The 17411-nt window shown below is 41.5% G+C and overlaps 1 protein-coding gene across 3 annotated transcripts in view; it reads left to right on the top strand.

Annotated features, from left to right (window-relative positions):
- grik4 (glutamate receptor, ionotropic, kainate 4) overlaps positions 1-17411 on the top strand; it is a 421740-nt gene that overhangs the window by 364903 nt on the left and 39426 nt on the right. For all 3 annotated transcript variants that reach the window (XM_049576055.1, XM_049576053.1, XM_049576054.1), the window contains one exon: positions 12006-12113. In XM_049576055.1, the coding sequence (XP_049432012.1) occupies positions 12006-12113 (108 nt within the window). The remainder of the gene's footprint in view (positions 1-12005; positions 12114-17411) is intronic.

The raw sequence follows: 17411 nt of genomic DNA, 5'->3' as shown, positions 1-17411 counted from the left end.
GCTGTTTCTACGCACCTCCCAATTGATGGAGAATGGTTCATGAGTCAAACACTCTGCTAGTGCTACATCCTGTCATGAGTTCTGATTAATACACATAGGCTACTATATTGATTTTGAAACAATCATCTATTGCTACTATGAGTCATCTGGGGAACACCTGTAATTTGTAACATTAACTGAAAGTCTGCATGTGAGGTGTTACGGGGACATCTGTAATTTGTAGTTGCCAAAAATAACCCAGGTTAAACTTATGTTCACGACTAAATCGTGTTAACAGGCAGAACCACTTCTTCTTTGTCTATAATGAAGCTTTGCATTAGTTCATGCAGGACATGGAATTCATACGCCCCAGCCAATTGGATCATTGCTTCTAATCAGTCACACACCAATCACAGCCCATTCTTACAACAAGGCGGTCAATTTAAATATGGCTAAAATAATAATAAATAATATAATTGAATTTTCTCATTTTCTTCTTCTGCTCTGTTTCTGGCAGATTAGACCTTTCACAGCCGGCAGAACCACTTACCCGCTGAGGTCCAAAAAAATTACATTCTGATTAAACGCTTTAGGGCATGTATACGCACATGTTTTTATTCAGCGTCTGTGTAAACAGTTTAGTTGGAATCTCTAATCAGAATGATTTTAATCAAAAGAAATATTGTCAATGTCACCACAGCTTATGTGTGTGTGTTTGTGTGAGTGAGAAAGCAGAAAGAAAGAGTCTTCATCAGAGGGAGGGTAGGTCGGTGACTGTGTTACAGCTGTGTAATTGCAAACAATAATTAGAGCAAGTTTTACATCGCAAAGAGGTGACCGCTTTAATCAGATGTAAAGGTGCTCCAGATGGCCTCCTAAAAACAAGGTGTTTAGGTGTTACACATAAATTGAGTTTCGCTGTGAATCATTTTATATGTGTCTTAATCAGGGTCAGGATTTAATTACGGCTCAAGACAAAATTCATAAAACGCCAGTGAAGTTTAAAAATGCGTGAGGAGAATGCCCCTGATAGCACTCAACAAAGGACGCATACAGTCTTGACTGTTTGGGGACAATGAGTAGAAAGGAAAACTGCTATTTGCCAGCAGGGGAGAAGAAATAGTAGCGGTATAAATCCAGTGTTTATTTGCCAGTGTGCAATGCAGCTGTATTATTTCACTGTTAAATAAAATTGTCCCCGAAAAGTTGCACAGCATCTCTGAGGATCAGATCAAGGGACTATAGAGCCTGCTGGAAAAAGACTTCTCTTCCCTGGGTCTTAATATAGTGTTTTCATTTTATTCAGTGTTTTATCTATTGTTATCCATATCCCGCTAACAATATTCAAAAGCTCATCAGGACTGAGCGTTCCAGTGTGATATTGTTGTCAGTGTTATACTGCCATAGATGATGTGTGCGTCTGAGTTTTCAAGTTTATTTGCGTGTGTAGTTCATGTTTCCAGCCACTGGAACTGCAGCGTGTCAGACTACATTAGCTTCTGAGGATCATCCATTAAACACGGTTTCTTTTTCACCTTGTTTATGTGCCATCTTTTTTTTTTCTCACATTGCTGCTCATTTCACTGTGAGGGGATTGAAAGGTGCTCTGTGCCTTTTCCAGCAGAGAACTTAAGACTTTTGGAGTCATCCGCCTGGAAGCTCGAATTAAAAGTGTGAATTCAGTATCGTCTTTTCTATCACCTCCTCAAGCAACCTTTTGCGTTCTCGCTTCAGTTTTCATGTTCATCCCTCCCCAGGGTAGCTCCTTCTTTTAAGTTGCTTTAATCTCTGCTGTTAGTGATGCTCTGTGTTCAGCGTACACTAATGTGTTTTTTTTGTTGTTGTTGTTTTTTTTAAATCATATCACCATGTAAATTGTTTAGAAAAAGTGTTCTGGTGCAGGAAACAGTTATAAAAAGTTTAGTTACAGCCACATGCCCTCTCGCTAATGTCAGTAATGTTCAGTTGCAAAGCAGTGGATCAGTTTATGAGCGGCTTTATCTCCTCCAGTTTATTGCACACAAAGCTGTCTCTGTTATGAGTTAAATGTCCTTAGTGCTGCAGACAGTCCTGGAGGTCAGAGAAGCTGTGAATTTTGAGAAGAAACAACTTGTCTGCTAGCAAAAGACTCAAGTCGCTTTTATGAGATTTTCATTTCATTTTCTCAAATTCGGATGAATACTAATCGCAAGTGATAAATGTAATTTAATGTATTGCTTTTGAAGTATAATTAGAATGTCTGAGGCCTAAGATGAACGGGTTTGATTCTGCATATAAAACCTTGTGTAAAACCAACATGTGCACGCATATACTGCGTAAGCTAATACTATCTGACTTGGCGTTTTTGTTTTTTTTTTTCCTCTCAGATTCACACACACAGTCGTTTCCGGCAGGGATGTAACAGTGGTGGAGACTGTGTCAGCTGCACGATACGGCTGTTGATATAAATGTGTGGGACTGGGGGAAAGTTTGGCAGCCTTGCTTACAAGTCACATTAGTCGTCTTTTGACATATTATCCCTCAAGACCTCTCTGCAGCTCGCTTTTTTTTCAGTCTTGTCCGAGATTCGCTCAAAACTTTGGAGGAAATCTAAAGCTGGTCAAAGACAAGGTCTGATGCAACTGCCTCCTCCTGAGTATATATAAAGCACATCAGTGTTATATTTACTGGGGTCAGCGTGAGGGTGTCACACACATTTTGTGACGCCAGTCAAAGCAAGGCATATTTGTAACCAATACCTTTGCATGAGATCAGATAGGGAATTAACGCAATCCTACTGAATCCTCAATCTGCTCAAAGATACCTTCCCTGTGCTGAATCTGCGACGACATATTGAAATTCATATTGAATTTGTCGAAGCACAGACTCACATCACTAGTCTACACACACCGGCATCTTCTGTGTGTCTCTAGTTCTCTCCTTTGTTTGGTCTCTCAGAGACGTACAGCAGTCCCCTTTCCTCTTTTGTTTTTCTCAGTTTGCACTTTGCAGGCTGGAGATGGGGAATAGATCAAAAGCAGAATGGATGAGCTGTTTTGCAAGATCCCCCAGTCTTAACGGATTTCAAGGCTGGGTGAGACTGTGTATGGGTTGCTTGGCTGGGTGTGCACGCGCGAGTGTTCGAGTGTGTGTATGTGTGTAATATGCATGTACATGCAAATTTATGTGTATGTGCCTGAGTGCCTCTGTGCCTGTGTGCCTGCAAGTTTGCCTCTGTGTCTCTGTTTTTATCAGTGTGCACAGTGCACCCTTGAAATCCTACCAAGGCTCTCGATATATAATGTAGCTACAGACAGCAACCGTAGATGCATTGTAACCTTATAGGTACTGTTTTATTTGTTCTCTTTGCTGGGTACGGAAAGGTTCATAATCGCAGTCTGTTCTCCTGGCACGCTTTTTGGATTCTTTGAAGGATTCTCTTTTGACATCATGTTGTGTGATCATCATTTTATTATTATTTTATAACCTAACAAGGGTCAACAAAACACTTACATTTGATCCACTGCACAAGTTTTTTTTTTTTCGTTAACTTGTCTCAAATGTATGCTGAGGAGTAGGAACTTCAAACAAACAAACTTCAAACAAACAAACTTCAGTAAATAAGCATAAACAATTCTATTGGCAACCCAATCGCAAGAAAAATGTTGGCATTGTACATTTCTGCAAACCACAGATACATTAAATTTGCACAAGGTGTGGTTAGGGTTAGGCGCAAAAATTATTTGGTTGTGGTTAGGAAAAGATCATGGTTTGGCTTAAAATATCTTGCCTGGACGAGACCATTCTGGCAGGAAAAAAAGCAGCTGCTTTTCAGGCTACTTGACAGGAAAAACTAAAAACACTGTGGAAACACAACATGACTTGCTAAAATCACAACTGGTTTTGTTGTTTGTTGGTGTCAAACAATAGTCTGCAGTGGTCTGCAACTTGGCATCCATCTCACCTAGGTTTCACACCACTCACCATCCAGAACTCGAGATGGCAAAAGTCAGCTTATATATTACACCACTTTAGACACATTGATATGATATGTATACAAAATGTACAAATGTAAAGTACCGTACAACTTCAATTTAACGACTAGTGTAGTATAAAGTCCTGTCTCAATTTGAGGCCTGGTCTGCCAAGAAGTTCTTTGTATAATAGTTCTTTGGATGTATAAAACCGGATTGTTGACTACCCACTTGAGCTAACATGAGTTAGCTGATTATATTGAGATTACAAATACAAATGTTTAAACTTTTGTCAGTATGGAGATGCTACACATCAGAGTGCGTTTACATGGACAGTTTTATTCCCTTTTCATTCAGAATGAAAGTTCATTCCTATTAAAAGTGATCTTATAAACATCTAATTCAGATTGAAAATGGCCAATGCGATTGAAAAGTCATTCCGATGTAAGGGGCTGAAATATTCCGTTTCTAATTCCGAATGAAAGAATTTCTCACGCTTATATACACTCATTCCTCTTTAAGTTCATTTTGGTCTTTCTGCGCATGCTCGTTTCCTTGCCCTTCTGGCGTGATGACATATAGTGCACGCGCGATGCACTAACCGGTTTCCATTCGCCACAGCACATTCTGCTATGTCCCTTCCTCAACCTTCTACCTCCCTTCTCCTGCTCAACAGATGAAGCATTAGCAGAACAAGGTTGTTGTCGTACTGCTGCTTCAAGAATATAAGCAAAACACGCCCGAAAAAGGCACTAAGAACGGCGTTGTCAAGCATCTTGTTATCCGGAGCGAGGACTACAGTGTTTTCTTCCGGTAAACGGAAACACGTAACATCCGCCCCGCCCCCTATCCAATCAGAAACCTTCCCTGCCTCAAACCTTGCGCAGACCTGAATAAAGGCGATTAAACTCACCTCCCGTGTAAACCCTCATTCGGAATGAATATTTCCCATGTAAACTACCTGGAAAGACTTTAATTCCAAATGATTTCATTCAGATTTATTTCATTCCAAATGAGAAGCCATCATGTAACCACACCCATTGTTAGCTCAGTTGATTTCATTTATCTGAAACCATGAGCACCAGAAAAGATCGTAATTCATTCAGATTTACCGGCAAGACGAAAAATCAAGTGGCGACTCCCTTCCCCTGAAGCTGTCATAAAGTCAGTGTCCATTCCTTGATTACCTGGGAAGTTATTTATATTCCTTTAGTCAGTAAGGGTCCATCAATCAAAAGTGTTTTTTATAAAAAATAATCAAAGTTATGAATATTTTTTAACAGGATAAAGTGATGCTGTGTCAGTATGACGGGTGCTGTAAAACAAGTGTCACAACACATAATTGATATGTTATTCCAAGTAATATTCATACTGGTTCAAATAAAGAATTTGATTTGCTGAGCAACAGTTTTGTGTGAAAGGAATTAAAGGCCTGTCCCATAAAGACACCTGCTGAGTTCAGTGATTTAAGCAAATAATAGCCCGGGCTACTAATTTAAGTTTGCAGAAATGTACAATGCCAACATTTTCTTCTAGCCACTGGACTAAACTAAACAAGTAAACATCTGATCTTTATTAACTCAGCCTCTTAGAATTCTGCAGAGATAGTATAGTGGTGTCTGCTGTAAATGTTGTCACTTCATCATGTCTGACAGTCATGACCCCCTGTGTTTTAGTAATTCATATCACTTATCTTCATACTACACTTGAGTGTAGAGCTGCAACAGAGAAGTCACAAATCACAAATTTGCCTCAAGGGGTTTTACAATCTGTACAGCATTCTGCATCCTCTATCCTTACACTCTCGATGCAGATAAGGGAAAAACTCCCCCCAAAAAAGGATTAGGATTGGTTGGAGGTAATGAGCAAGTTGGGAATGGAGCACACCCCGAAGGGTCTCGCTCTGTCCCCAGTGTTTACAGTGCTTCTCTACTAACATGGTCGCTAGAGATGAAGACATTTGGACAGTCAATAGTTTCTGGGTGCACGGACTGAGCAGGGACTGTGGCTGCGAGGGCATCCATTGTGTGCTGTTAGCTCTACGGGGGATTCAGCACTTGGAGAACATGCAGCGTTGCTTTGAAGATCTACAACGACAGCCACAAGACCCTCTCTTCAACCCCGAGTTTGAGTCTCATTACGGGGATTGAACAAGCGGCGCCATTATTCACCATAATGCCAAATAATGAGTGTGCTGCTGACTAGCTTTGGAATAAATCTAAAACAACACCATGCGTTTGTGTGTGTTCAGAAGAAACAACACAAATCACAGTTTAGACTTTTATGAAAGAACAGTTTTTGAAAGTGTAACCAGGTCAACTCTTTCCACGCTTGCTTTTCTCCACAGCCGGGGACGAGAGACTTCTTGACCAGCAGAAAATAATAGCAAGAATATTGCAAGAATACCACAAGTCTGTGGCTCTTTTTTCTTCAATCAGCACCAGTGTCACGACTGTGTGCTTTCCCCGATCCTTTCTTTACTGTATGGCAGTGCCAACCTCCTACACCACCACCTGTGTCTGTCTAGCCCCTGAAGTTTGCCCACGGCGCCACCCTGATTAGACTCATTCGTGCTGATGATGAATCATGCCAGAAAGAGCTTCTGCGAAAAGGGAGCCCATTTTACCCACTCACTATTCCATAGAGAAAATATGCATAACAGTTACACACAAACACACACTAATACAATGCTGTAGCTCATCATTTGAACAATGTGATCACTGTGAGGCGGAGTGGGCGCGCTCTAAATATATAATAGTCCTCTGTTCAGTTTTAACCGGGCACTAGCTGCTGATTCAACCGGTGGTAATGTCCACTGATGGGTAGAAACTACATCTACTTCAGCATCTTTTCGCCAAGCTGAGATAGCATAACGTTGCAATACGAGCAATAAAAGTCCATCCTCAGAGGCCTGTGGGGATATTTCGCTCCTGCAATACATGCAGCCGCAAACAGACATGCAAGCATACAGCCAGAAACACACACACACACACATTTTCGACTCAGACTCATTTGCACTGCCGTGACACCTGAATGCTTTAGCCTCGGTGTAAGTGGGCTGTATGACATTATGCTTGATAATGGTAGCTATTGCTTCTCTCATACATGATGGATGCATTTGTCACAGCACAGTCTCGCCACACCCTATTGGATACGGCATTTTTCTGACAGGAAAATCAGCCAATCCTGACGCTTCAGTGAGCAGCCTCCCTAATCTTTTCCTCGTGCTGTAATTCCAGGTTGCAGAATGAACCCTGGGTAATCCCTCACAGGGTGCGTTGTTCCACTTGTTGTCACTTTTCCCCGTCTGTCTCTCTCTTTTTCCTCGCTCCCTCGCTCTTTCTCTTTATTTTGCACTCTCTCTCTCTCTCTCTCTCTCTCTCTCTCTCTCTCTTTCTGTCTCTCTCTGTCTGTCTGTCTTCTCTGTCTCTCAGTTGCCGTCTCTTTCTCTTGTTCTCTCCGCCTTATGTTCTGGCTCCCTAGCTGGCTGCTCCTCATACTTTCTCATTGATTTTCTTTCCGTTCACCAGCCTCACCGCACCTACTCAGTAAGTGATTGACGTTCCCCTGCATCTTTCTCCTTCCTTCTCCTTCTGCTCCTCTCCTATTCCCCCCTCTCTTATTATACCTTATTCTTCCTCCTGCCTCCCTGATTCTCACTTAAATAAATAGTGCACCGTACTCGTCAACAGACTGAACTTTGAATTTCCTAGATTCAGAGGCTGTGCTGCACAGTACTTATTTGTTGTAATTGCAGTGTAAATATCAAATTAATGACACTGCAAATGAGAAACACCAAGTTACAGCTATTTATATTGTTGCGCACAAACACAATCTGGTATACAGCAGTATGCAGCTTCCTCTCTCTATGATAAAAGCTTATGAGTCTAATAGATTCTCGGGTTGTGCTGCGTGTATAATGAGGTTTTATGCAGTGGTTCAATGCTGTTGCTGCACCAGGATTAATGCGATGGTTAAGGTTCCCTTCACTATAGAGTTTGCACAACCTACAAAATTATTACAAAATGCGCTTCAAGGGAAAATGACATGTAAAATTACTGATGTTCTTTCCTGGCCGTCAGATTAATGGCATCTGTGTTGCGCTCTGATTAATATTTCATCAGTTTAATTAGTTGTGTATTGGTCTCTCTCCAACTTCTAGACACTTCATTGTCATCTTTTCATCCTATTTGTGCTATATAATGAGGAGCCTCCCATTTTTATTGCACAAATCAATAATAAAAAGTGTAATTTATTGCATAAAGTCGTACAAGGAATAATTACGGCGTTAAAGGTTTTCAGTCTATTTGATAAATGTCACGGTGTGTTTGCTCCCGAGTGTGCTTTCCTGCTTACATTAGCTGATGTATACATCTTCCTTCCTGTTAGTCAGAGTGACTCACAGACAGTACGGCTCTATTTTGTCCCCCTCGTAGCTCAAAGAGAGTTGACGACAGGGCCACCAAAGGACCAGTTCCTCCCCCGCCAGCATATGCTTCTTCTCCCTTCCTGCTCACAGCTCCCTCATCTTCCTCTCTCCCTCCACCTCCTGTTCCCAGGCAGGAGTCACAGAGCCACCTCATCCTATTACCCTCTCGGTCACCCCCATGCTCAGACCTCTGGTGACACCTGCTGAGCCCAGCCAAGCCACAGATTCCCGCCTCCCACCACCTCCACACACTTTGACAGCTGATTGTGTACGCTGATTGCTGAACACCGTATTTCCCGGGTCCACTTTTGGTCGTGCCACAGTATGCTCACATTTTCTTCCTCTCTGTTTCTTGAGGCCATCATCAGCAGAGTGTGGAGTGTGTTGTTCAGGAGGTTTGGTTGTCTATTTGTGTGAGCAAGGTGCTGTTTCTCTCAACAAGTACACCAGAGGAAATGGAAGGCAAGATCTTTTTGATCATGTACTCTCAAAGGAAATCTTTGATTCCGGGAGCTCTTTCTTGCTTTTTTTTTTTTTTTAAACATATCTCACATCAGAATTCATCATCAGCATGAGGAGAGGAGTTAAACGGCCTCCAAAAGCAGGCACTGATCAACATGAATGGGTTGTAATCTCTTGAGAATTTTAGCAATTTAGCCTTGAAACAAACTATGACCAAGCTTGGAGAGCTTTGTTTACTGTATTTTCCTTTTTCCCTATCAAACACTGATCCTGTAACAGTTCATCCTCTCCAGTCTCCAACCAACACGGATACTCCCGAAGGTTTTCTAGCACATAATCAGAGACCTTATTCCAGTGACATGGATTGAATCACAGCAACAATGTATCAAGGCTAAATTAGATGCTGTATTTTCTCATTTACTCCTCCTATATAATATTCATAATGGAGGGAGGTTGATTATTATGATAAGGGATATTATTTCTCCGCAGTCTTCAAGAGAGGGGTGGCAATGTTTACATAATGAGGTAGATTACAGAGTTGGAATGTAAATGACCAAAAACACAGTGTTTTGAATTGTCATCATTTTATTTCTCAGTGAGCCTCACAGGTTGTTACAGGTTGGAATATTTAATCAAAGGCTGAAATTGCTACATTTTTTTCTACCTAGTTTCCATATCAATAAGACACAGTCTAATCTGAGCAGGAACACAGTGGACAGGATGACCTCAAGTTCTTAACATACTCCTCGTATATTAAGTCTAAACTGGAAATAAATTACACAAACTAATAATGAGACATATTTTGCATATTATCTGGATTTATTTCGAGGTTATCTTTTGTGCCAACACATAAAGCACCTGCTCTGTTTGTAACTGATACTGAAATTGTGCGTTTCTGCATAAATGAAAAGATCGTTTATTAAGCCACCATGATAAGGAAAGTGAAATTGTTTTGCCGATAGCACGACCCATACTGTGCCACTAGAGTCACTTAACTCTTACCGTATAATCACCAGTAAAGAGGTAATGTGATTTTGAATGTGAATAATTTAGATCTCAGGCAGCACAGGTAAATGGAGCAGCAGTCACACAGTCCATAGTCCCTGTCTGGACCAAATGTGGAGAGGTGCCTCCTGGGCACTGCCAAGGCACTGAACCCCCAGCTGCTTGGAGCACCTGTCCATGTGCAGCCCCCCCCACTCTGACATCTCTCCATTTAATCCATGTATAGGTCTTGTTTGTGCATGTGTGTATATGACAACAGAGTCAAAGAAGAATTGAACTTTCCCTCTGGGATTAATAAAGTATATCTTCTTCTTCTTCTTCTTCTTCTTCTTCTTCTTGTATTGATAGTCACTGGAAAAGTCAGAGCTCTATTGTCAAACTACAAAAAAAAAACATCCTTTGATAGGTTACATTTATACTTTTATTATGTATTATATCAGCGTTTCAAAAGTGACCTACCTCAGATTACATGTATATAAGCTGACTTTGTCATTCAGGAGGTGAAAGGTATGGTGGATGGCATGCGATGTAGGCGGGATAGCTGCCAATCTGCAGACCACTTAGAATACTTAGTCAAAGAAAACTTTATTTCCATTTGCAGTTTTATATTGGGCAGTATGGCTCTGTTCTGGGGCCTCTCTGCCTGTACTCAGGCCTACGCAGAAAGCCTCTCCCACATGCCAGTGTGAAAAGCCGAAGGTAAAAAGAGCACCCCTGTCTGCCCTTCTGTGTGCAAACAAGGAAAACCTGAGGCAGAGAGAGAAAACCTCCCTGCCCTTCCATGCGCCTACATGGAAGGTCTAAGGCAGAGAGAGCAGCAGCAAAGACCCCCCGGGAACAGAACAGAGCAGCATCAATGACAAACAGAAATGACATTGATAAGTCAGACACAACATGAAAAGGAGGAGCTGGGGTGGAGGCAGCTTGTATAGTGGCTTACAGAGGAAGCAGCAACAGTAGGCAGGCCAGAGCAGTTTAAATAGGGTGCCCTGAATGAGATTCGCCAATTGGTTGTATAGCAAGGAATCATGTGATCTATCAGCTGACTCCCTTTCATCAGTCAGCTGCTCCATCAGTTGATTGGACTGTTTGAGATCAGCTGATGTAGCTGAGATGTGAGCTGAGCTTGACATAGTGTCCTGCCTGAGCTAACGCTATGCTCTGACACTACTGCATTTCCAGCAGCAACTGTGGCACCAAAACCATATATTTTAAGTGGAAACATAATTTTTTCGTAACCAGTTCCAAGTGTTTTTTGTGTGTGAACATAACCACATTAATCACAGTGTTGTCGAAACGTAATGTTTCAACATATATGTTACATAATAATGCACAAATGTTACATACCCATAGTTTGCATAAATGTACAGTGGCAACATTTACTGGCGATTGGGTGGAAAAACACTCCCTTTTACTGGACAACTTTGCATTTCTCACTTTATCCAGTGCTTGCAGAGATTTTAATAAGCTCCAGGGTTGTAGAAAAGCAGCCATGTAAATCCCTCAAGGTCGGAGCACACAAATCACCAAGGTTTTCTTTTCCCTGTCAATGCCATTATGGTAAAAAGGAGGTGAATAAGAGAAACGTCTACCTGAAAGTAGCAAGAGGCAAAGTGGATTTACAAAATGCCCGTGTCTGCAGAGACGGTCATCATGGTGTTGGGGATTGACAAACTTAGGTCGAGTAAATAAATGAATGAAACAGGAGATGGCAGAGACAGATTGAAAGGGGATGAGAGGAAAGACACCATGTGAGGTGGAGGTGTGAATCCCCACTCGGGCTGTAATGAAAATGAGAATGTGGCTCTGCGCCACAGGATTTGCCGGTAATTGGTTTAATGAATGCATTCTGTTGCCTCTGATTGAACACATGCCCCGTGTTCACTCCTCAAGGAGCCACACACATGTTGTCTTTGTTTCCCCCTGCAGCCTCACAAACTCTCGCTATAACCTTGTCTCCCAACATGGTGATCTGTCCAGTGCTTCCTCTTTGTCTTACATGGTCTTTTGTGAAGGTCATACTTGTTGTCCTTTAGAGTAGAGGGAGGCAATTAAGTACAGATTGTTTCTATTGGCCTTTTCCAGCTGATGGACTTAGTGACTGATTTGTGTGTGTGGGTGTGTGTGGGTGTGTGTGTGTGTGTGTGTGTGTGTGTGTGTGTGTTCTCTCTTTGCAGATTGGCCTATGGCACTCTGAAGATGGACTGTCCATGGAGAGAAAGCTTCCATCAATCAATGTGACGGACACCCTCTTCAACACGACTCTTACCATCACAACAATATTAGTAAGTACCACTGTACACACACTGATACGCTCACACCAACAGCAGTCCGTGTCATTTTATTAGCTCAGCTCCCCGGCTGATCTACATGTGGCTGACATTCTGTGGTTGACAGACAATTACCATATCAAAAACCCATTTTGTATTTTCAGATCCAAACTCGGTCCTCTTGGGATCAGAGGAACCTCTGCTGCGCGATTGTTTTGCCCTGAGTACTTCAGATGAGGCTACATCACAGTGCATCAGCAGGAGCTAATAATTCACCGTGTCAGCCATTCTCAGCCTCTGTTGTAAATATAGATCCTGTGAGTGCTAGTTCTCACTACCCTCACTCTGCTACCTGTTACGAGGTATGCAGTTTTAAAGCAATTTAATCGCCTGCCATGGTAATGATCAGTAATCTGTGAATCCTTAAAAGCTTATGAAATAATAAATCCATGCGTTTGCTTAATGAAGGCTTTAAATAACCAGCTGACATTTAAACACAATTAAATAAACACAAGTCAATTATTTAAATAAGATAAAAAAGGAAATAATATTGTCACTCAAACTTGCTGCTCCTGCTCTGCCTGTTATTTAACAAGTGGCCAAACATAATAACTCCACAATTTACTGGCTTTATTGGAGGACAAATTAGATTACACTAAACAAGCAGGGCGCCTCAAACAGCTCATTCTGGTATTAACGAAAGCGGCTGCAAAGGTTCAAGATGCTTCAGTCACAACTAGTTTGCACAACATGTTGTCTGACCACGTCTTCAAGCTGCTCCAAATGGCCACAAAAAGCCAACTGTCTGTCACAGCCTCCTCCTGGCTGCCTCCCCATTTACTCTCCAAGACTTCTGCTCCTTGTGCATGTTTTTTTGTGGTCTCAGCACATTGACTTGTAAATACAGTATGGGGATTACAGGGAACACTTTTGGACAAAGGCTTTTATGACTTTTGCAAGAATCAAAGACTCAAAGAGAGCTTAAGATAGAGGTTCAAATATTGCATACTTTCTATCAGACATTCTCGCCTGCAGACACACAGCTAGTTGCTGCATAAAATGGGTGTGTTTTGGGGCTTTCACTTTTTTTAGAAAAATCATCCTATGCAGCCCACTGATGTCAGAAAGGTGTATAGGCGAACGCACTTAATCTGAAAGGCTGCGATCATGTGACCAGTGTCCTGACAGGAGTAAATAAGGAAGTAGTATAAAGACCGAGGCTGTGTCCAGAATCATTCACTCATTCGCTACTTCCTACTCACTATGTAGGGAGATCTGTGTAGAGGACTGTACAGTGAGCTCATCTGCAACATGAACAAACACTTAATCATGTCAGTGCAGGCGCATAATTAAAACATGCTACATCACTGTCAGCTGGTGAGGCACCCATAACACATACTGACATGCATATTCATGATAAAAACATGAAATTATACTGAGTGTATTTTCCCCAAGTTGATAAATAGCATTACAAAGTACTATGTGGTCATTTGTGTTGTGTTGAGATGCGCTGCTCTGCTCACATTTAACATTACACTAGCAGACAAAAGAGGAGAGAGAGCAGCACAGTTGCAATCTGTCCTAATAATGTAAGTAATTTTTTGCTTAACCTTTGTTGTGTTGAAGTTTGTTTTACCAGTCAGGCATGTAATAACTTGTGAATTTAAATTAAAACATCATGTATTATGCCACTCAGAGCTAGTTGCGACTCAGCTTGCTAACTTTAGCTAGCGTTATTAGCCCTACTCTGTACAGTAACTGTTAAGCACTTGAGAAGATCAGTTGGTGATTTATTTTTATCTCTTTCTGAACTGGCGAATACACATTGAATTGACAGTTTATTAAATGGCAAAGAAACTGGTAAAAATTACACATGTTGTTATAAGTTAAACATGTGCAGCAGATTGTAATCGAGTTGCTTTCTCTGCTCTCGTCCATCTCGATATCCATCCCCTATAGTCCGTCCGTGCTTGGTTAGTGATCATTGGTTGTACACCACATTTCATGGAGCATTGTGGGATACTTAAGTCTACTATATAGGGAACAATAATTCCGAGTGTACATTTGGACAGCACAAAAAATGGCGAACTCACTGGATTGTGGACTATATTTGAGTTGTTTTAAGATACGTCATCACCTTGTTTCTTTTCATTAACTTCACCTACATAACTTTAATCACCTAAATCTAACCTATGTAACTTTATGTTAAGTACTTACCGTAAAACTTCAATTAAAAGCCGAGCCCCAGTTAAACTCCCAGTCCCTTTTACTAGCCCGCTGTGGCTACACATTTTGACAAATAAACACCTGTCTCACTTAGACACCTGGTCTGGTTGCCAAGCAGCTCATTTTTATAGAAGTTCTTGGATGTATAAAACCTGGTTGTTGGCTACCCACTTGAGCTAATAATAGTTAGCTGCTTTAATTACGCATATAAATATAACCATTAGCACCAAAGAAGACAGTAATACATTGAGATTTACTGACATGGTAAACAGGAGAGGAAAGAAAAAAAGGTGATACTCTAACTCTGAAGCTGTCATAAAGTCAGAATATGTGTAAAGTCCTCGATTACTTAATTAGTTATTTATATTCCTTCATATTCCATTGAAAGAATCAAAAGGATTTTTTATAAGAATTAATCCAAGTTGTCACACAGCACTAATTGTATAGATACCATATGAAGCATTGTATAAAGATATGTTGGCAGGGAGGAGGATTCAGATGCCCATTAACAATCTGACAAGCCCTTCATTTACCACGTATACCATTATAGCCTATAAATGCCTCATGGGTATAATGTATAGAACTCCTGGTTATACCTCACCCTGGCGACAGCTGTGGTTTGAAGCATTGTCCGTCCATCTGTCCCATTCTCGTGAATGTAATATCGTAGGCGCACCCTCAGGGAAGTTCGTCAAATCTGGGACAAACGTTCATTTGAACTCGAGGATAAACTGTTTAGATTTTTGCAGTCAAAGGTCACTGTGACCTCATTAACTTTTATTGGCCATAATTTAAGAATTCATAACCTAATTACAAACCTTGACACAAATAACTCATTGGATAAAATGTTAAGGTGATAAAATTTTATATCCAAAAGGTCAAGGGTCATCCTCACTGTGATATCATTGTGTTGTGGAATGAAAAAACACTTCCAGGCCATTGTTTAACACAGTAAGTCAGGAACAGAAGGGGAGACATTTGGTCAGATACTGAATTTTTGACGCTCAACTTTGAGTGTCCACCTTGAAAATGTGCTGATTGTATGGTATTTGAAGATGTGCGTGAAGCATCCACATTTCGCCAAAAAATGCACTTCATACCTTTTATTGAATTTCTTAAAAAGTCTTCGCTATAAAAATCACACGAGTCTGGACAGACGTGAATGGAAACTACGACTTGACTGATTGGCAGAGGCATCATCCGCAAGGCAGGTAATTGTAGTTTCAGAGAAATCATCATATGCAGCCCACCAGCGTCAGCGTGCAGAGAGGAGGATTCAGACCCTGCTTGACAATCTGACAATCTGACTTTGTTTGAAGCATATTGACCCTTACAGCCTATAAATGCCTCCAGATAGTGACTAGAACCTCTTGTTTTCCTTATTAGCATATCAACATGGTTAGCAGTGAGTCATAAGCTGCTCCCTGCAGTAGATGATATTGCAGAGGAGGAATGGTGAACCTGACGTCAGTTGTAATGACTTCTAGCTTCCAATAAGCCCCTGTGTCATATGCAAAGCCACTCACATTGTGCCGCGTCACTGTTGCTCCAGCCCCTGAAGCACATATCGAATTCATATCTAAGCGATGCAGAAACAATGCTGCAGCTTTGCAACGTTAATATATTCTTAACTTATAACACTTCTTAATAGTGATAAATTGCTCATAAATTAATCAGCTTCCTGTTTTAAACAGCAGAGCAGAAGTGTCAGTGATGTCCAAAACTTGTGAGAAGGAAACAGTGCTGCAAGTAGGAGTATGCACAAACGTTCTCTTAGTTGACGTTTCGAGAACAACTGCTTCTCATCAGACATCAGATTGTCACTGTGATCAGTACGCGAGCTCTCTATTTATTTATGTCAGGAATATAATGCTGTTCATAAGCTCAACTTTTCTGTTTTACAGCAGCTTTGATGTCACATCAAAGATGATAAATGGATTCATGTTGGAACTGCGTAAAGCTACTCAGCTTTTCAGTCAGCCGCACGTGCTTCATGCCTTTCTTCATCCCTCGACACAAACGTATAAGACAGGCGCGCGCACACACATACCTGTCACTGGCCCAGCTCCTCCTCCTTGATAATGAATCAGACGATAACACACAAAGTAGCTTGTAAGCAGAGGCAATTGGCCCAATGTGTTATTCTGAGTGGCTGGCTTATCAGCTGCGGAGCCGTGGGAATGGGAGAAGGACATATTGCCATATTTCGCCACTGAACAAGTCACTGGCCTCATCGAGACTGATTGGGATTCAGATGGAACGGTTCATTTCACACATGAGGGAAAGGGCGCAAGGGGAGGATGGAGATGTTTGTGTGTCTGCGTGTGTGTGTGTGTGTGTGTGTGTGTGTGTGTGTGTGTGTGTGTGTGTGCGTGTTTGGGATGAGGGGGTGTACAAATGAGACAATATTTTCACAACAGAAAGAGGGTGTGAAAGAAAGAATTGGCCGAGCACAAAGCTTTGATTTCACTTTGGAGATATAGAGTCCCTGGACCAAACTTCGGAAGCCACCAAGGAGCAATTTTCAGTGCCTATCACAGCTCATTCATCATGGTGTGATTGCCGTGTCGCCGTTATCTCGCTTGTGGGCGGCAGACGAGCCACAGCTGAAAGCCTCCATAAGAATTCCATACCTGTAGCACTGGCCTGGGAGACTGTGTGTGTTTTTGCGTGTGATTGCACTGCTTACAGTATTTATGGATGCCTTCTACCAAGCATTTGTGTGTATGTCCGGCGCGTGTATTTGTGTGCACTCTTGATATGTTCACCAGGCTTTTACAGGGCAGTTTCATTACACCTACACATGGTCGTCATCTTCCCACTTCAACAGCGCTAGGGGGGAAAAAAGGCAGTCACAGAATTGATTATCACTTTACTGCAAGGCCACAAACCATGTGTTTGTGATCAGTGATTGATTTTGTTACAGGCACTGTTTAGGTCTTAGTGAAATAATGTCCTTTTAGCCTCAGTAGCCACACTGATGTAATAGAAAAGCCAATTGTTTGCTTCCCCCAGATAAAATTCTCTTGGTTCTTTCAGAGAAAAACACACATAGAGCCACCAACCCCCCTCTCTCCCTCCATGCAC

This window comes from Epinephelus fuscoguttatus, linkage group LG5 (assembly GCF_011397635.1).
Source record: "Epinephelus fuscoguttatus linkage group LG5, E.fuscoguttatus.final_Chr_v1".
In the NCBI taxonomy this organism is placed as follows: Eukaryota; Metazoa; Chordata; class Actinopteri; order Perciformes; family Serranidae; genus Epinephelus; species Epinephelus fuscoguttatus.
This window is presented reverse-complemented; position numbering and strand designations above follow the sequence as displayed.